Below are 21,653 nucleotides of genomic sequence, written 5' to 3'. Positions count from 1 at the left end.
ACAGCAGTTCGTTGGCAGAAGGCATCAGGATTCTTCATGCAGTGCCCTCATTGACTCCCACAACAGCTGTGGCCCATCCATTTGAGAGGGGGGGGGGTTAGATAACAAATTGATCAATGAGCACACAGCTTTGGTGGCCACACGCCACAGGATACACCCTGTCATAAATCCAAGCATGCCTCTGAAGCGATCGACAGCACATCAGTCATTTGTCGGATTCCTGAATCACCCTCCTTCCTTCCATCTCCTTTTCCTGCTCCTCCAAACATCAGTTTTTCCCCATCTGCTAGCTTCCACTTAGCATTAGCACCTCTACTGTCATCGGTTAAGACTCTAATGGAAGCGTGTCGGTCTGAGAGCCCGTTATTGGGATGCCGCTGTCAATTGAGCGTTCCAGACGCTCATTAAGTTGACAGGGAAGTTTTCGGAAGACCTGTGACAGATGTTTGAGTTTAGAAGATGAGCAGATGAGTGGCACCTTGGCGTGCTACAGCTCAGCTAATGCGATAATGTTTGCCCTTGGACTTTTAGTGGCACAAATCAGACACAAGCTGACAAGAGTTCTTTATTGAATAATCACTAAAATGTTACCTCTGTTTCTCCCTGGTGTTTAAAACGATGGCGGAGTGAGTATTTGCTATCCAGCTGAATTTATTATTATTATTATTATTATTATACATTTATTACTTAAAAATGAAAACATTGTGTCTGGAAATGACTGTACTTTTTAAATAATTTTCTCTGCGTAAGATAAGAAAAATAAAAGATAAGTATTGAAAAATAATTTTACTTCCAGCCATCTGTCTGTATGTTCATTCATCTAAATGACTAGATGAAATCATTTTTTGTTTTGAAGAAACAAATTTCATTTTTTTTCCTGTTTGTCTTTTTTTTAAAGAAAATAAAACATTTGAAAGAGAAACCCAAGGAGAGCTGTTGACAAGAGTTTCACTCACAATTTGACAGAAGGGAAAGTATTATCAAGCCAAGACGTGACATGTTAGCAGCTCCTAAGAAAGATGTCTGAATACTGGATTTAAATATAAAGGCATTTCAAAATAGAAGTAACTTAACTATGTGCATATACCTATGCACATCTTTTGTTTGTTTTTTGGTGTAAAAGTTACATTTACTGTTTTTGAATATCCAAACTCTGCTTGTCAATTTACCAAATGCTAACTGAGTTTTCTTCTGTATTGTTGGTTGACATCCCATCTCTCCACCTTAAATGAAAATACAAAAAATGAGCTGGTTCACAAAGCAATCGTTCTTCATAGCTCTGAAGGACACAGTCTTTGTTGTATATTTCAATTCTTTTTAATATTATATCACTGTCAGCAGCTGTAACAAAAGCTCTCATCTAACCACCTGCAGCAAAACAAAACTTAGGATTGAGTATGAAGAATCTTCTTGGAAAACTGAGTCATGCACTAATTATACTATTATGTTGAATACAATTCAGCAATTTTAATTCCAAGTCAATGTTACTGCAATTCATTGGCCGTATTGTTTTTTTTTTTTTCTTTTTTGGTAGATATAGTGAGATTAGGCAGATTGATATGAAGCAGCTTAATGAGGCTGATCTCTGGCCGTGGATGTTTCTGTGTGAAGTCTTTCAAATGACCTGAAAAACCCCAGCCATCTTTCATTTGGACTACAAAGAGTCCGAATGAAATAGTTAGGTTCAAAATGTTTTAAAGGTAAATGAGAAAAGCGATGGATTGTAATTAGGTTTAACAAAGCTGTACTTTGTGTAAGATGATTCATTAATATTCACTCATTCACTCACGACTGTGACCACAATGTGCCTTTGGCAACTTGGGATTCTGCTTCAGATTCTTGAGCATTCTAACTAAAAAGGAGCACTTCACATGCCCTGCACTAATTGACTTTTAAAGAGAAGCATTTTGATAACTGCGATGCAGATCCGTGGTGGTGTTTTATTGTCTGAGTGGTCAGTATTTCACACTCTGGAGGCATTTTGGCCCAGTCTTTTCTACAGAATTGTTATAATTCAGTCACATTGGAGGATTTCCAGCATAACTGACCTCTTTTTAAAAGGTTTGTCATTTAAGTTTGACTCAAGGCTGGGGTTTTGACTAGGCCACTTCAAGATCTTTACTTGCTATCAGGTGATTTTAGTGAGTTCTAATCCTGAAGGGTGAAATGCAACATGAATTGAATATGAAATCTAGAAATCATTCATCAATTTATTTGAAAATTTGCATGTAAACTTGTGCAAGTGATTTAAAAAAGCGTTCTAAATCACTTCCTTTCTTCATTTTCATACAAGCTGGTTAGAACATCTCCTCTGTTTAGTTGTTTTGTTTATTTATTTTGCTCAGTTTGGTTTCCAGTCTGTCGCGCTGAGAACACTAGACGTGTTTGAAGAAAGTACCCATTAATAAAATACTTCCAGCTTGTGAGTGTGGAAGGTTATTGAGGCTGATAAAGTGCTCCTCAAAGTCGAAGCAGATTACCTTCACAGGCTCCGTCACTGCAAACACTAATTTAAAAAAAGAAAAAGAAAAATTCTACCTTTCTGCACAAGTTTTTCAAATGTATTTGGAAAGCCTTTCAACCTTTCAAGGGTCTGGCTTCTGCATAGTTTTCCAAATGATCCATTGTATTTAAAATGTGTTTCCTTGACTTTCACAATCTCTCTTTCCCTTTTTCTGCTACCCGCTTCCTCCCCCTCCCCTTTTTTCTTGCTGCTGCTATGGTCTATCGCGCTGTACTCTCTCATGCCATCCACTGTTCTGTCTCCCTCGCAGTCTGCTCCCCACCGTCCGCCGCCTCCCGCCTTTTCTCTGGCTGGTTGGTTGATTCATTGTATTGTCTGTTCGCTGCAGGTATACCCTGGGAAGAGCACCCCTGCTGTGGACCAGCTATGCGTGGGCGTGCCTGCTTCTGAGGTGAGCCAGATGCTGCAGAATTACACAAGCAACTTCTCAGCTGTAAAGTTTGTGTGAAATTTGTCAACCAGGAGGACACTTTTTGCACAGTGAAAACTAGAAGTTTACATACACAGAAAAAATGGACACATGTATACATTTTTTTCTCACTCCCTGCATCTAAATCAGACCAAACGTATCTTGTTGTAGATTAGTTAGAATTACCTCAATAATGAAAGAAAGACCATGTCCGAGATTTGTTTGTTTATTTATTATTGTCTTCAAAATTCAGAGTTTACATGTCCTCAGTATCTGGGAGTATTGCCTTTAAACTGTTTTATGTTTTCAATCAACCAAGTTTATTTGCGTAGCACATTTCAGCAATAAGGCAGCTTAAAACTTTGGATTTTCCTCCACAATCTTCTCACTGGTGTTGGGCTTTGTTTGAATTAGAACAATTCTAATTCCTCATTTCGATTCCAGGTCTTAATGATTCTTGATTCCGGTTCTATTTAGACACTGTGTCAAAAAGGTTCACGGGGTTTAAATGAGCTGGATGACCAGCTCTCTGGATAAAATAGTCTCAACTTCTGAATTCATTTTAATTTTGAGTTTTTATCTTTTATTAACTTCACCATGATTTTTTTTCACTACTACTTCTAACTAGTTTATAAATATCACACGTGTGTACTTGAATATACGTAAATGTTCAGAATCTTCTTTATACGGGTGCACTTTCGCAAGAGCGCCTTATATTTTAAAGCTGATGAAAACACATTTACAGCAGGATTCACATTAACCGAATATTTTCCATCTTTTATGTTTTTGTTTTAAACTGTGACTGCCATCCGTCATTTTGACAGATTACACACACCTAACCACTTGGTGCTGACATGTGGACATTTTCAACTTTACACATAGAGAACATCACGGATGTAACTAAATCAATCAATCAAAAAAGTCCCACATGGATGTCATCTCTGACCAAGACACTGAAACACTGAAGTCAATGCATCTTTTCCCTGATATCACTGCACAGAAACATCTGCTTGATGTCATCACAACCAACTTGTATGCAGAAAATCAAACCACCTCTGCCCCCCCGCCTTCTTAAACCTAATCCAGGTTAGGAGCTGGTGCAGTATAAAATCATAAATGGTGACCAGAGTCAGTCTGTCCGGTGCTATGCTGGCAATCAGAGCTGTAGGAAGGAGCATCGATGCGGCGTGTTAGATACAGAGATTTCCATAACTCTTTTCCATTAACGCAGAGAATTTTAAACATATTGGTCATGTTCCCTTCTTTGCACAACTTTTTCTTGCTGCAAATGTTGCAGTGAGCCAACTAGTCAGTTCTTTTATTAAATGTAGCCAAACTCTTTATTCCTGCTGTCCGTGTGTGGCTCAGCACACACTTCCAGCTGATTCTTATTTGTTGAAATGCAGCAAATTCTTTCGTTGGCCGACTGGAAATCAAAACTACAAACTGAAATTTAAAAATTAAACAACGTAACTACGTATGTATTATGTCAACTACATATTATTACTAATTTCTCTATTTTAAAAAAAACATTGCGATTGTATAATCAAGCCACACTGGACAAAAATACAGGTGAAATAAACAGTTTAAAGGCCAAAATCAATGTGATATTGGTTGAGTAATTGACCACAACTTCTGTTTTTTGAAATCAATAGATTTTGTCTCATTCTTTCCTCCAACCGAGTCCATACAAAATGTTCTCTAAACTCAGCTTAATGAAGGCAGCAAAGCAATCCATCTCCATTACTTATGACATTATAGCACTGGTTAGTATAAGTGTTCAAAAATAAACACACAAAGACCCTACAGTACCAAGCAGCGTAGGCGTGTGGATCAAATGTAATATCGCAACCTTGTAAATTACAACCGGATAACAAATTTGGTTAAATGAAATCATTTCATAGCGTGTGATACGTTACACACGGCTTAAAAGCTGCTCTACACACAGATCTAAACACAGTGTGAAAAGCTGACAGTCATTGGGGCTCAGAGGGCTTCCCCGCTGGTACCCATCGTTGCTGCCGGTGTTTACTCAGAGCCCAGTGTAAATGCCAGAGGAATATTGGGATTCGTGGGGCTATGCTGATCACACGCCACACTTCCTTTCATTATTTACATCAAGCTTAGCCCTGCTCGACGCGTTCATTGGGCGCAGGTCACAAACAAGCAGGGATCAATGGAAGACAGGAATCAAATATTTATGCCAAAACCAGAATACCCAAGACCGAGGGGGGAGGGGTCACCTGACCACAAATAGAGGGGTCTGCAGGAACAACTTCCTTTCATGCCGAAGCCATAGAATCAGTAGCGCCGGGAGAAAAAAAATAAAGACGGAGGAGGCCGTTTGTTTGTTGCAGTGTGAAGAAGCACGTAGAGACTCTGGGAATAGCAAGACTCACACAGTGTTTGTTGATTTACTGCCTGTTTTGTTTGTGCACACAATACATCAATTTGTTATTTTGTAAGCCACCGAACTACTTGGAAAGACGTTCACACTCTCCGTATATTTGCCTCATTGTATTTGCTAATGATCACAGAGTATTACGAATGCGATCAAGAATGTTGCCCTGTCAGTTCTCCGATGAGACTTGCACTGTTTTCCTAACGGACGACCCCTCTGCTCCAGTGTTTCGGCTTGCTGGGGATCAACGGCGCTGGGAAAACCACGACATTCAAGATGCTGACGGGAGACATCCCAGTCTCCAGCGGAGAGGCCTTTCTAAACGGATACAGGTGAGGCTCTGTGTCCCACTAGTGCACAGAGTAACTTATCTCAATTAGCCACCCAAGATAGCTGCTCAGGTGGGGATCGAGCTCTAGTTTTTTTTTCTTCCTCTCTCTAACCATCTTTTTTTTTTTTTCAGTCTGCAATTTTTATATTTTGCTTTTTCTATCTTCAGTGTGTTTTGTTAGGGTTCCTGGAAATGTCTGCGACAGTATGTGATTTGATTACATTTATTTTCTTGTTTAAAAAGCATGGCAATAAAAGCAGAGTAGTAGACAATGTTTGTATCTGCGGACTATAGTAACTGTTTCATCCATCCATCCATCCATTTCTTCTACCCCTTCTTCCTTCTTTCTTCCCTTCCTTCCTGTCTTTCCATTTTTCCTATGTCTCTTCTGTCCTTCCATTGTTCTTGCTTTCAGTTTGCCTTTCAATTGCTTCAAGCTTTACTTCAACACTTTGGCTATTCCTTCCCTCCTTGTCTCCTGTGCTTGCTATTTCATTCTTCAGATTTTTTTCCTTTCTTCATCCCTTCCATCTCACCTACTTTTCCTCTTTCCTATCCTCCCTTCATTTTGTCCTTCCTTCTTCTGTCCTTTGTTCCCCCTACTTTGTCTTTCTTTTGTTCTCTCTACCAGCATACTTTTCTTCGAAATCCCATTTTAAAGCCTGCCACTTTTGTGTTATAAGTTTTCTATGAACTTTTGTATTCATACGCAGTGAGGCAAGACAAAAATCTCTGGAAGTCTGAGTACAGGAATGTGTGGGAATTTGATATATATATATATATATATATATATATATATATATATATATTCCTGCTTTGTCTCCTCACCAACATATTCGGAACACTGTGATCTTTCTTGCTAATATATAATTCCTTTTGACCTGTACCTGCTTCAGTTTTTTTTGTTGCATGTGTCTACAAAATCAACCACAAAGAATGGCTGTACATGTAATATGAAAAAATGAAACACCTTGACAACAGCAAAACAAGAACCCAGAACGCTTTGCGAGAAAGTAGGCTTGCCGTCTCTTATTTTTAGGAACAAACAGCTCTGTTCCTTCGCCTCCTTCGGCAAGCATCTCCAAGCCCGGCTGAGGGAGTGCACACTCAGTGGAGCGGTGGTTGCTCTAGATGTTCGTTCATACATCTGATAATTGACTTTGTGTTCGACACGGGAGCAAAGTCGTATGCAGCGGGGGCCTTACACAGCTCCGGTAATGTTGATTAATGTGGGTGATAGTGATCAAAGAAAAATCTCTGGGACCTTTAGGGGAATCAGCTGAAAAGAGGAAAAACAGATGTGAGCAGGCAACACCCACTCTTATGTTTTCATCTCATTATGCTCGCTTTCTGCGCTCTGGCAAGAAGAACGATCAGCAGAGGAGGAAAGGCAACAGTTTCTTAAATGGATGCTTCTGCTCTCGCAGCAGTTCTCTATCTTATCTGTAATTTCAAGAATATCTGTTCCTACCTGCATCGACTTCCTTTTCTGCTTGGTGTCTGTTTAGTGTTAAAAAAGGAAACCATGTGGGTGTTGGCTCATTTGCTATCTTTTATTCTAATAGACCAAGAGGAAATTAGAAAATTAGTGAATCATTACCTCATTTGTGGTTGTGTTGGATGTTTACATCATAGACTGTTTGTGTGATCTCTCAATTGCAAACAAAAGCACATCTCCTCTCCACCCCACATTTTTCTAAATTATAGGCACATTTACATTCAGTTCTGTTTATTTTTATAGCTTCAGTTCACAAGAACAACCTTTCAGGGTACTTTGCAAGACAAATAGGACATATTCTTTTCAGGTATGTAGAATCCAATTCAGTTCACATTGACTTCAAATCCATCTAATTCATTCCTGCACAATAAAACCACACGGTCACATTCAGATCAAGCTACACTATGTCCAAATCAATCTGAATTACAGTGCAACACAGTCAGATTAAGCTGATGATGTAATGCAAATTAGTAAAAAGACATCAATCTACAGAGGCCAATTGGAAGAGGGCTTTGTCTTTGCAGCTAAGATACAGATATTGAAGGGACTTTTAAATCTGACTTCGGTTTGAAGTTTAATTTTACGTTTGTCTTCTCCAAATCTAGCTTTCTCACTCTTCAACAGAAAGTCACTATGTCAGTTTTTTTTTTTTTTTTTTTAATCAAAACCTGTAATGAACAAAAGTGTTTTGAGACTTGATTTGAAGTAGACACATCTCAGCTTTCCAGAGAGTTTCATCCTGAGCTGAAGAGCATATAAACTTCATACAACCTCACCTTGTTCAGTCCTTGTGCTTAGAACACTAAACAACCAGACTTTGGGGGTCTACATGGTGTGTAATTGACAAGCAACTCAGACCAGTTCATTTATAAAGTAGAATTTATAGTAATTGTTCTTTTTCTGTTTTTTTCTTGTCTGCAAGCCTCTGTAGACATCATGTGTTGTGTAGAGACACAGTAATGACAAAAGTTGTCTTAAGTTTCCAAAGTTTTGCTGAACCCTTTAGTCATATATAGAATTGTAGGTTTTTATATGGATTATGTGTTGCTTTTCTCTAAACTCAATGTCCTGAGTAATGTTTAAAATTGTTTCCCTGAATGATTGCTTTATATTGTTTTAGACTTTTTCTTTTTTATTTAACCCAGTCCCCCGTTAAGTAAAAACAACTCCACTGAGAGACTGCCAAAGGCAAAGTTTGACTGTAGGAATACTGATGTATTAATAAAGCGATGCTCAGGTCTTTGTATCAACCTCTACCTTCACTGGGAATAGTCAATTGTTGTTTGGAGATCTGAGGATTTCCATTCTAATGATTTCAGAATGCTTGAATAGATTTCTTTGTTGTTTTGTTTGTAGCTTTTGTCTATTCACTTTGCAACTGAAGCCCCCTTTACTCTAGATTAAGACTACGACATAAAAATAAAAATCAGAAAAAAATGAAAAGGTAATTATTTATTCATTTGTAAAGTTGTCTTGGCTGATTTAAGAACATTCTTCATTCTGTTCTATGGATGAGAAAATGTTCCTGACCATTTTAAACATGCTGATGAGAGTCTGATGTTTAAATATTGTGGCGGGAGGATGTCGAGATATTGAGGGAACCTACAGTAGACACGCTTGTTGGTTATCTGTGACTTATGACCAGCATGCACTGCTGCCTGTGACCTTATCATTGGATAATATGAAGCAGAACTAGCAACTATGGTTTCATGCAAAGGCTACAACCTTATAACTGCTACTCCCATGGGCTTCATCTTTAGCTATTTTTGGCTTCAAGCTAAAGGCAGTTATCAAGTAGCTGCGACAAACAATCTATTATCTCCAGGCCAAATAAATTGAATCCAAAGTACAAGCCCCTTGCACATGGTCCTGGGTTACTCATGAAGTAGGGCTATCAGGAGGAGGGAAATGTTTTATGTGAAACCTGTATTTTTGGTGCTACAGTGATCGGGAAAAAAAAAAACACCACATTTTGGAATATGATTGCATGATTCTTGATGAGCTGAGGAAAATATCAATTGTGTTTCCTTCTACACAAAATGGGTGTATTTAATGGCAGAGGTGCAGAAACGACTCAATGAACAAATGGTCACATGAGTGCTGCGGACCACAGAATCAAAGTTATACACTGATGGTCACCAGTAGGACTTTCACTGCTTTTTCTTACTTTGGCTGAAACATTCCCCACCTCTATGGAAAATTCTTTTAACCACATAACTGGATTTTCACTGTGACATTTAAGTAACTATGAAATGTCCTGTTAGGAGGTTTGTTGCTTAATTATGGCCAGAAAATTTAATTTGACACATTTAAAATACAGCTCACCTGCAGATGGGAGCCTGAGGCGTTGCTAAATTTGCGTCATCTAATGGGTTCTTTGGCAGCTGAAGTAAGCTTTTATTCTTCATAAATCTGAGGAAAAAAACTTTTTGCTGTGATTGTGGGGATTTGTGTGTACATTGGGGTACAAAAGAACTTGAAGGACCATAAAATGGGCTTTGTTGCTGGGCACAATAGATTAGCTTTGATGTTTTATTGATCCATGGAGGTAAAAAATATATATATATATCGCAATAGCATATGTAACAAGAATAATTGCAGAGTAACCAAACCTATATTACTTATACTCTAAGACAAAATTAACAGTTATGGGTCACTGATTAAACATTTTTAGAAAATCTAATTAACTGTAAACCATGAATAAATTGTGATTTTTGATGAGAAAAGTCATTACTTAATGTCACTTGTTGGACATTAAACAATGGAAGCTAAATTACTTGAAAGGTCTCCTATAGATGTTTACCAGAGGTTTTAACAAATGTGGAAAATGCTGTATGTATCTAAATACCTCTCCATGCCTCCTATTTTTATCTGGTTATGAGGTAACACTGATTTCCAATCCATGCTGCAAAATTGATTAGTCTGCAGGGATTCAATAAGCAAAGTTAGGTTTTAAACAACATTCATCCATTTCTATTAGGCAGAAGACTGGCAAACACTCCTTAGCAAAAATCTCCAGAAGAAATATTTTTATTCCAACTCAGAATGATTTTTGGTGTAGAGTCCTTTCATGAAAATGATGTTGAGAAATACTTAACCACTTTATGTTAGAACCAGATGCAGACCATTACCTACACTTACCACAAACCTTTGTCACAATAAGACCACAACACAGAATTAGATCACTGAAGCTTTAAGTTTATTCCAGCCTTTTTTTGATTTATCCATTTGACCATTCCTTTTGAAAAATACCCATTAAAAAACTCTCCCAGTGTTATCTTTAAGAAACAAAGCAGCTTGGCAGAGATGAAAGAAAATCCACTTCACCACTTTATGCCTCGGAGTGATAAAGACAGCTTGTGTGTGGAGGTATTTTTTATTTTTTTTTTACCCAATTTGCTTCAGACATAGTGACATTTAGTTGGAGGTACGTGCAGAGTATGACACATTTCATTCCGTGGCTTTTGCTGGGCTATCTTTGTTTTCTTGTGTTTCTTATCAAGTCATTGTGAATATTTGACAAGTCTCTCAGAAATGTTTGCTTTTCCAGATCTTGACCTCTTCTCCTACTCCAAAAGTTTTGTCATACCATTCTATAATTAAGTTATTTCAAAAACTATTGGCAATCATACTATAAAGAGCATTTTGTTTTTTTCCCAGCATACGGACAGAAATGAGACATGTTCACCAGAACATGGGTTACTGTCCCCAGTTTGACGCCATTGATGAACTTTTGACTGGACGAGAGCATCTGGAGTTTTATGCTCGACTAAGAGGGGTACCAGAAGAAGAGGTTGCCATGGTAATTGACATTTTATTTCTACCTTCCAATGGATTGAGGCAGCATTAGGCTGTAAAGCTAATGCAGACGCAATAAAATGCTTTCTTTTTCCAGGTGGCTTAGGGTGTGTTCTCTGCTGCATGTCAGCAAGAATACATGTTTAGAAACAAACATGCAGAAGCTAGAGGTAACCTGGATGCAAGAAGCCATGCATAATGAAATATGGCCCATGTAACAAAAGCAGCAGCTGTGGGTTGTGGCTCTACATTATTCACAGTGCCCAGTGGTGTGGCATGCCTTAGGCAGCCTGGCTGCTCTTCTCTCACACCAACTGCCTGCAGGAGAAAAAAAAATCAAAAGAGGAAGGGGGCCAGCAGTGACCACAGACTCAGAGCCAGGACTTTGATGTCTTAGCTGCAGCGCAAAGGGACCTCGTCCTGCAAGCAGTACTCTGAATGTTGCAGCAATCCATTGTGATATTTGAAGACAAAAAAAATCCATTCAAACAAATTCCTTCTAATGTTTTACTTGTCCAAAACAAAACCCTCACACATTTACAGTTTTGGGATAATTACAACTAAAATACTGCAGTATATCATTAATTTTAGAAAAATCTTAATATGTTAGCACAAAACACCTTATAACATCCTTATTCCTCCTACACAAGCGGAAGTGGGAAGTGAGTAGCAGTTACTGGTCAAACATCATCAGCAAGCAGGGTTGTGGGTTGACAGTATAATACTGTTAGATGTTTATATTTACTTATCCTGGGTGTAGATGTGCTTAGTTTTATACTCATTAACATTTATTTGAAGATTGGGATTATACAAAATACAAACTTTCTGAGTTATAGAAATAAAAATTGATTGAGCAATTTTGAATAAATTGTTTTGTGTACCTTTTGTCGATGGCCAAAATTATACATTCTAGCTCAAATATTATAAACACTCCAAAAAGCGTTTGGTAAAAGTCCCTCTGTGGGTTACACTTATATAATGATGAAAAACTTTGTGCGTATCTGATTGGAAATTTGACCAATTTTTCAGTAACTTCCACAAAAACCTATAGACGTTTTGGCCTTTGCCAAAGCATTTTTCATTTAATTTGAAAAATCATTGGCTTTCCGACATGAGCTTTTACCTAATAATAATACCTCATTTACTTAAGCATTTACAGACTACCTTGTTTGTAAAAGCTAAATCTTAACTTTTTCTAATGTTCCTAATAGTTCATGTTTGACAATGTTTGCTGTACCGAAAATTCACTCCACAGCCTGTGATTAACTAGTCACTGTGTTATTTCCCTGTCGACATATTTAAACTTGAAAACCACAGAGCTCAATGTTTGCTGTATAACCAAAACCAAATGTCATCCATGACGATGTCGTGAGTTCATTCCTGGGTTTACAAATAACCATTTTGAATCTATAATGGGAGCTTTCTCTTTCTCTCTCTTGAAAGGTGGCCGAATGGGGGATTCAGAAGTTGGGGCTGATCAAGTACGCCAACAAGTCAGCAGGAACCTACAGCGGTGGGAACAAACGTAAACTTTCCACAGCGATGGCCTTGATCGGGTGTCCGCCAGTGGTTTTCTTGGTGAGATTGAGCTTCATTATTATGTTCTACACTGTGAAATGAATTATGCTGCTGTTTCATAACCGAGTGGTACTTTCTGTCAATATTTGTTCATTGGAGGTGTTTAGAGTGAAGTAGATCATTTATTTTGTCTCTGTGCGCTCAGAGATTGTATCGAGGAGGTGGAAATAGCTTTGGAATATGAAGCAAGGTCTAAGAGGCAGGAAAAACAAGATATGGATCGAAGCTGCAAATCCTCATTAAATTTCCCAAAGGAGCACAAGTGTATACCTTGGGAGAAGAGTGGTCACATACACGCTCACGTTTGAACCAAGATTTACTGCCTTGGTTGTGAAAGTGAAGAGAGGTGTTGATTTTAAAATCAAGTACAAGTTAAGATAAAGAAATGTCACCTTAATATAGATGGTAAATAATTACCTTTCGTGTTTAATATTCTTAGGACTATTGCACAGCCTTATTTTTTCGATCTCTGAAAATCTCAGTAAGACTTTTGAGAAACCAGCAATGAGAACAATCCATGATGCGGGTGCTATTTGTGGCCTTTTCCTCACACTATTTGTGCCCTATACCTGACCATGCCAGTATGCTGTCTTCTGAAAATAGCAAAGAGGGTAGATGGAAAAGAAAAAAAGAATCCTGGTGTATCTGAAAGTGTGTTGTGTGTTTAAGAAACTGAAAAGATTTGAAACGAGTTCATCATCAACTGCAGTTATTCAAAGTTGTACATGTGGTTTTGAACCAAAAGGTAAAAAGCATCAAAGTTCCCGGTCTTCCAACGTTATCAGACCCCCCGCAATAAAGAAATTACCCATGATGCCTAAACATAACCCTAATCATGGACTAAACTGAGTGAAGGTTCAGGGTAAAATGAAAAGTACCACCTCTATACTAGCACATTTTCTCAAGTTAAATTTCTGCACAGATTTTCTTTTCTTTTTTTTTACCCTAGTGGATGTAAAAAGAAAAGAACTAAAAGGGGAGAGGTGAAGAATAACTCAAATTTTACACTGGTTCCTGGAAATTGTCCTTGCAGTGGAAACTCACCTTTAGTTTTCTTTTCTATGTATTTTTTTTATATATATATTTGAGTTATTTATATTTCAGAGCTGAGTGGTTTAGCAAACAACATAATTATCTGAAAATGGTCAAATACTGGTCACCAAATGAGTATGAAAGGAGGGAAGAACACTGAAAGACCTTCAAAAATCCTTGATAATCATCAAGACCACTCTAAAAGATTGCAAAATCTGTCTTTAGAAGCAGATTTAAAAGAAAGAAGGTATGAGAAACTCTTATATTTGTATAAATGTTTATGTAGGAAATGGTTCTGCTGTTCTTCCATAAAGAAACATTTAAATCAAGGATTAGATTAAATACATCTTGTGCTTTGTTCTTGGAGTAATTTACCTGATTTGATTTACCGTACTAGAATTTTTTTTTTTTTTTTACGTGTTATCATATGCCATATACTGCCCATGACTAAAATAACCAGCCGGATCTACAGTACATTCAAGTCTAAATTGTCATGAAATGATAGCCATCCATGTTCTGCCATTTCGGATCACATTTTCATGTAAGCCTCTCCTGCTACCAAGCACACAGAGCAAACTGTAACCATATACTTCCTCAGACGTAATAAAGAGAAACTCTAAATGTGCCAAACGCGTGATTTCCTGTGAGCTCATGTAGCAATATGACATCTGTTGGTTTGCTGAATTATTCACCATTTCCTCCTCTTACACTGTAATATATGCATAGCAGTTCATACGTTTATGCTTCCAATAACTTCAGTAATGAATAATCCATAATAAATTACATGTAATAGGATAATCTTTACAGCTTTGGCGGGATCAAATTGTGCACACCGTTCCAAACTGCCTTATTTAGTCCCTGCAGCCAAGTTAGCCTTCACTTTAAAGCTCAGGGATAATGTGGCATCTGTGTCTGTGTCAATTTAAGCATTGTGTGGTAGCCCAGGGAGCCCAGTCAGCCTTGAGGCAGCATCACATAGGTTTTTTTTTTACTTTTTTTATTTTTTGCACAGGCTTGCGTTGGGCATCCTGACCAAACCCGTGGGATTTGTAGGATTCTGTTTTTGAGGGAAGTCTGGAATGAAACCAGTCAGTCTGAGGACTGTCACTCTAATCGTGTGTGAACAGACAGGCCCTGAGGAAAAAGAGAAACAGCAGTGGCACTCTGTGTGTCTCCGTGTTGAGTTGTGCTGAGCTGAGCCGAGCTGAGCCTGCCTGGGCTTCAGCCTGCGTCCTCGTTATGTGCGCATGGGGGTTATGGTCAGAAAGCAATCCCTGTGCACTGCATGTCTGTGGGCTTCTAAATGTCTCTTTTTGTTTCTTATTAATTGTGTTATATGCCCGTGGAACAGCTGCAGAGCACCTTGGCAGATACAGGACTTCACTGAACAGATGGCGCTCCAATGTTCCAAAAAATATTCCCTATTACAGATCTAAAAGACATTTGATTGCTCTTCATTGCATTGTTTTTGTTTTGTTTTCAAAGCCCACCTACAGTGCCTTATAAAAAAAAATTTAAAAAGCTATCCATACTCCTTGGGTATTGTTATATATACCCAACCAAGAATGACAAATGACGTTTTTCAGGGATCTTATGGGAACAGTTGCATCCAGACTTTTTGCTATTCGGGCCAAATCTGACCAGTTCTAATTAAAAATGATAAAATAGTTTATTGTGAGGGGTTTTTTTTCATATTAAATAGCAGATAACTGAAAAGTATAACAAAAATATCATTTGAAAACATTAGTTTCCTTAAATATTTACATACATAAACGTTCCCTTTTCTTAGTATGTATATTTTGAGTCTTTTATTAGCTATAACAACCAGATATGTGTCCTCCTTTCCCTGAAAAAAAATCACATGTTGTATTTAGACATATTTAGTAAATGTATGTGCCAAAGTCTTCCTTGGAGCAAACATCACTTGATGTTTTTGATCCTTTTTGCAATACAATTTTTTTTAAATATATATAGTTAAGAAAAGACATAAATTGTTCACCTAATATTTTCCATATTAAGAAGATTTTTATTTGTCAATTAAAAGCTTCTCCTTGTAGACTGGGAAGGTCAAATTTGTTACATTCTTGAATTGATGTAATGATTTACAGAAAAGCATTCCGATATACTGTGGGTGCCTCTTTGATCAGCATAACGGTGTATATGAATGTGAAGCAAAATGAAAATGATTAAAATAATATTTACAAAGTGGGGAAATGATTTTTAGCCCCCTTTATTCTGATACCTCTAAATAAAATGCTATTTTGCAAGGAGAAATGGGAAAAACTTCCGTTTCTAAATGTGCAAGGCAGATGGAGATCTAGCCGTGCAGCAGGTCTTCTCTGATTGATTCTCTCCTTGCACTGTTTGGTCTGTAGATTTGTAATTTTGGTAAAGTATAATTAAAAAAAAAAAAACATTTAAATTTGCTGTTGTGATTCAACAACATGTAAAAGGAAGCTCAAGGGTTTTGCTTTGCAAAGCACTGAATTTCTATCTCAGGTGGTGATAAACAGCTCCACACTGCACTTTATTCCTAAACAATGTGATGATTTCAAAAGAAAGAGAAAGCAAATTTTTTTGTTGTTTTATTATTTACTGCAGGATGAGCCAACCACCGGGATGGACCCCAAAGCCAGACGCTTCCTTTGGGACTGCATCCTGAGTGTCATCAAAGAGGGACGCTCAGTGATTCTCACATCGCACAGGTGGGACCCCACTCATCTCATCGATCCTCCTTTGATGCGCTCACCCAGTCAAAATATTTAGACTCTCCTCCGGGGGAGAAAAGTGCGGAAAACATGTTTTCTGTAAGCGAATGGGAGCCATAAATATTGTAATTATAATTGATTGAAGTCCCCGTTTCGTTGAGAGGTATTGTTTCCAGAGTGGCAGTTAATATTGGCTGCCAGAAACACACTGGCTGCTATAAAGCTTTCAGGAAGCGTGAGGGCATATCGACTGACTGCAGCTTTTTTTTTTTTTGTTTGGCCTTCTTTGAAAGGGGAAACTGTCAATATCAGTGCTAGAGTCTTTTCATTACCCAAGACTTCCTGAAGCCAACTTAAGTTCCCAAACTTTGTTTCCTCCCGTTGAGGAAAAATAAGCAGGAAATGTAATTGTTTGCTTACTTCATCATTCACTTTAACATTCCCCGAATTGAAGCGTTTATTCCCCCTGGCTCAGTTTCGTTTAGAATAGATTCTCCTCATTACACTGGCTCCTTTGATGGAGGAATAAAAGCATTTGTTGTTGTCGCAGGCAATGTGGCAGAGCTGCGTCCAATTGTCCATGTCATGACCAGGTGGTTCTGTTTTGTTAGGTGGCAAATTCGTCGGGTTTTACAAACTCATAATACTAATTGTGCCGTACTTCAGAAGGCTGTCACAGGTTTCGCTTCAGCTACGTTTGGCTCAAGCTGTGGCTCAACAATAAAAAAGATCCAAAAAGATAACAGATAATAGGGCTGCAGATGGCACTCTGTACTCAATCTAATTACAATATTTGTCCTCCATTTAAGGTGTCAGAACGGATGAGTAACATGCTCAGACCAAAGCTATTACTTTGAGAGAAATGAGGTCTGAAAGTCCTTACAAAGGTTAAAAAGTTGCAGAAACTTTGCTGTTTTCTTTTAGATCCCATTGTTTTAAGAGAAAAACACACTTGGTAAAAAGTTTACTTTTTCTATTACCTTCCCTCTCGTGTCTTCCAACAGCATGGAGGAGTGTGAAGCACTGTGCACTCGCATGGCCATCATGGTAAATGGTCGCTTCAAATGCCTTGGAAGCATCCAGCATCTGAAAAGCAGGTGAGGACTCTTAATTTGTCTCTGAATATGAAATTGGTGTTAAAAGAACATACCACAATTTTAAATATGAACCAAAAAGAACTACTTTTTCAACTGAAGTGAAAGAAAACTCCAAAGCTAAACTCTCTTTTTTTCTCTGTTGGTGCTCCTGATGTCAATATCAACAGACCTCTACAGATGTTGCACTTGCTTTTTCGTGTTTATTTGTAACCTTCATTTATGTGACATTTTCAAAAGCCAGCATTTAATACCGCAAAGAGGCCAGTCCATTATCTTGGGTACAGTCGGCTGACATTATTGCCACTCCTTTTGTTTGAGCTTGTAAGAGGAATGACGTTCAACCAGCAGACGCACACACACATGCGGGAACAAAATTCCTGACAGGATTACGCGGTGGCAATCGCTGGGTGGAGAGTTGGATCAATACACCTGAGATGAGGGGGTGGAGCGGACCATTTGTCAAGTTGTGCAGGGGATTAGGGGAAACGCATGGAACAGCACGAAGGGGGCGGTAGTGTCAAGGGTATTTCCCATCAAGAGCGTTAATGTCACATGAATAACTGCAGTTTTAGATCACTGCAAAGGAGAAAAACATAGGCTGCTCTGTAGGAAGGGCTATTAAAAGATGGGGAAAGTTGAGGTGAAGGACTAAAGTGGGAGGGTTTGAACTAATCAGTCCCTCCCAGATGTTAGGGTAGCAGGCAAATTCTCTGCCAATTACGTCCTGAACGTAAGGGCATGAGCAGAGTGGTGTAAATAATTTATGAAGTAAGCGGGAGTTATCAGATAGGTAGGATCAACGTGAGACAATGTGGGGGGGAAGGGGTGTGGGAAGGTGAACACATGTCCCACTTCACTCCACTTGCTGTTAGGTAAAAAGAGAATCTCACTTCACAAGACAAGCATGTGAGGGGGAAACCAGATAAGCGCTGCGTCTACATAGATTTTCGCTGCGCTTATTTTAGATCTCACACGGACAATTTACACGCCGCAGAAATACTATCGCTCAGCCCTCGCTGTGCAGTGAATAATTTCTAATTAAGCTTCCCTATCTCCACAGCGCTCGGTGTAATTAATGTTTCATGAGGTGTGAGACCCCGTTAATGACTGAAAAGGCAATTAAGCAATGTCTTCTCTGTTTTCTTTCCTTGTCACTATCTTGCCACGTTTGTGCTGTGGCACATCATACACACACACACACACACACACCTACTCTCTTACTGTTGAAATTTGCACACACAAAAAATTGTCACACAAAGAGCCTCTTGAACCTTTCCACTTTTGGTCATGTTATACCCTCAAGCATCAATGTGTTTCATCGGGATTTGATGACAGATCAACACAAAGTAGAACATAACTGTGAAGTGAATGGAGAAGTATGCACACTCTTTTTGTTTATGTTTTTACAAATCAAGTCTTTTGGGGCATGTCTCTACTACCTTAGCAACTACTTTTTAGACTCCTATTCTTCCAAACCAGTAAAAGGAATTAGACCAGAGGATACTTACTTACACTTATCTACCAACCTTGAATAGGAGCATCTAGTTTATCTACTTTGGATCAACATTATTAGCTTTTCTTCTTTTGCTCTTTCCTTTGGTTTATTATTTTGTTTGTATTTTCTTTTAATTCCTGTAAAGCACTTTGTATTGCCTTGTTGCTGAAAATGTGCTATATAAATAAAATTACCTTTACCAGTTTTGCACCTCTACTAAGATCAGTTTATCCCATCCTAACATGTGGCATGTAGCCCACAAAGTTCAACCCTCAGCAGAGCAACTTATCTTACATGTTTACTGTGTTGTAGCAATGGGTAAATGGGACTTCTTATAGTTTTTCTTTTTCTTTTCCAAAAAGAACTTTTTCTACTAGTAGGACCATGAAGCACATAACACCAGAAAAATGGATATCTGGGAATCATCATGGGTCTCTTGGCATCTTCTCTTATTGCTCTTCTTCTGCCCTGCAGTTGTACTATGCCCTTTCCATTTTCAGACAATGGATTGGAGAGTCTTTGTGAGCGGTTCAAAGCGTGGTAATTTTCTAGAGAGCTAAATCTGCTTTAAATTAATCCCAAACTTTATCTGTGACATGTCCACTGTGGTCTTCCTGAGGCAGTTTGTTCACTGATTTTCTCTAATAAATCCTCTGTTGCACATTCGGGCTGTATTAAATAGTCAGCTGACTTCTGAAGGCAATTGATTTCACTTCAGTTTTATTTGGAGGTGTCATGGTAAATAGGGACTGAACACACTAGTATTTACTAGTCAATGTTTTTGTAAAAACAAAAGGAAAATACAACAAATTTCCTTACCATTTTAGAGGTGTACACTACTTTGTCACTATAAATCCTAAGAAAATACATTAAAAGCAAGATGACGATTTTAACATGGCGTAATCACAAAAGAGTTTTGAATATTTTAATAGCTGCTAGCTACCTCTTGATATGTCAGAAAAAGGGCTGGTTTGCACAAGTAGCAGCTTTCAGATGGAGAAGCTTCTGTTAGGTAATAAGGGAGGCATTGCATCAGAGATAGGTGATGCATGCCATTGCCACACGGCGAGAGCGTCTTGACCTGCAAAGCGGGGGGTTACCACTTCATCCCCTCGCCACTTGCTCCTCCATCGTTTTTCCATCACAAGCCCCAGAAATGAGCGCAGCATCTCACCGTGGCGGCAGCTCTCACAGTTTTGACCCCCCGTGGCTCATATGTAATACATGCTTATCCTCAAACATTTGCAACCCTTCAGTCCCTCGCTTCCTCCCAGAATCCTTCTCCTTCAAAACCCCCTAACTGCATTGTCCTTATTTGTCTCTCTCCGCCATTTTCTGTACTTGCAGTCGTCTTTGTTAGTGCTGCCCCCTTTAGTTCATCATTTCACCTTTTGGTTATCGGTGAAACACCCGCCTGCTGCTTTAATAAACCTGCCTTTGTGTGAGTCAGGCACAAAATGAGCCAATTTCTGCCGCTGCTGAGGTGGTCATCAGGTGAAAAGAAGGCTGAAGATTAAGTTTGGGCAGCCCCTTCTGAGACGGCGGGCAGCCTCTTCGTTATCCCCATCCATCTGTTTATCCCTCCTCGTATACAGCCCCCTTAAATCACTCACATTTCAGGAGTTTATGAAAAGCGGACTGAGATGGTGAGGAATAAATAAGCAAAAAAAAAAAATGCACAGGAGGCTATAAATTGGTTTTTAGTATGGTGGTGCGCTCGTATGAAAGCTCCCAGGTGTTAAGTAAACCCAAATGAAGTGGAGGAACCAATAAAAGCAGCTTCAAAGCTTCCCCATAATCTTGTCAGTTAGGAAGGACACCGTCTAGCCAACTGCAGGATTTTCCACTGATTGATATCATTCATATCGCCTCTTCATAGAGTACCTGCAGTTAAGCACATCCAACAGCCAGGAGTCTTATACTCTTCATGGTCAAAATGCGTCACCATATTAAAAAGAAAAAAAAAAAAAAAAGTGGGGCAGAGAGTGGCTTTAATGCATTAAGGTAATGCTGGAGTGTTTTCTTTTACAAGAGCAGTCTCTGAAAGTTTGGATCAGTTCCTGAAGTTGACATGGAGAAGTCCAATAAACTCCTTCCATCTTGCTGTGCATCAGCTCTGCAGGTATGCCATTAAGTAAATACTTTAGTGCTTTTAAGTGCTTGTCAACTGCAGAGATGGATGACAAAATAATCCTCTTTACGGTTTACAATGCATCAACATCGTAGGTGTAATTAAGACACAGCGCTGTCAGACAGATGGTGCATTGGGTGGACTGTCTATGTAAGGTCTGCTGACTTTCAGGATGCACATCTTCAGCTTTGATAGCTGTAGGACAACTTTAATTTGTTTGAAACTGTGATGCTTGAAATAGATTGTTGTTTGCTGCCACGTCTACAAGCAGTCTTAAAATTTACAGACAACAGACTACATCTAAAATCTGTATGGGTTTGTTTGGCTGTACACATGACTGAAATTTTCAACTGAAATTTTCTTTAAAGCAACAAATTACATTTCACATTTCAGTACCCCAGAAGATAAGCCTCTACTAGTACAAGTGCATATACTGTAGACGTTTAATTCTGTAACACGGAATTCTGAGAATATCTCATCCCAATGTTTGCCTTGTGGTACCAGTCATGCTTTTTTCTCAAGATTGTTTTTTGTTAACGGACTTATACAAGCCATGCTCTAATTAAAAGACTCGTATCAATTTTCTTTTCCTTTTTCTTTTGTTTTACGATACTCTTTCAACTATTTTCAAGATTGTAGTTCACAATAGTT

At 38.6% G+C, this 21,653-nt stretch overlaps 1 protein-coding gene across 4 annotated transcripts in view; it reads left to right on the top strand.

The window, feature by feature from the left end:
- The window catches only part of LOC116732982 (phospholipid-transporting ATPase ABCA1), a 188,758-nt gene that overhangs the window by 152,867 nt on the left and 14,238 nt on the right, over positions 1-21,653 (top strand). For all 4 annotated transcript variants that reach the window (XM_032583600.1, XM_032583601.1, XM_032583602.1 and 1 more), the window contains exons 43-48: positions 2,853-2,915; positions 5,560-5,666; positions 10,824-10,965; positions 12,405-12,539; positions 16,173-16,276; positions 17,284-17,376. In XM_032583600.1, coding sequence (XP_032439491.1) covers positions 2,853-2,915; positions 5,560-5,666; positions 10,824-10,965; positions 12,405-12,539; positions 16,173-16,276; positions 17,284-17,376 — 644 coding nt within the window. The remainder of the gene's footprint in view (positions 1-2,852; positions 2,916-5,559; positions 5,667-10,823; positions 10,966-12,404; positions 12,540-16,172; positions 16,277-17,283; positions 17,377-21,653) is intronic.

The sequence above is a fragment of the Xiphophorus hellerii genome, chromosome 14 (genome assembly GCF_003331165.1).
Source record: "Xiphophorus hellerii strain 12219 chromosome 14, Xiphophorus_hellerii-4.1, whole genome shotgun sequence".
Taxonomy (NCBI): domain Eukaryota; kingdom Metazoa; phylum Chordata; class Actinopteri; order Cyprinodontiformes; family Poeciliidae; genus Xiphophorus; species Xiphophorus hellerii.
This window is presented reverse-complemented; position numbering and strand designations above follow the sequence as displayed.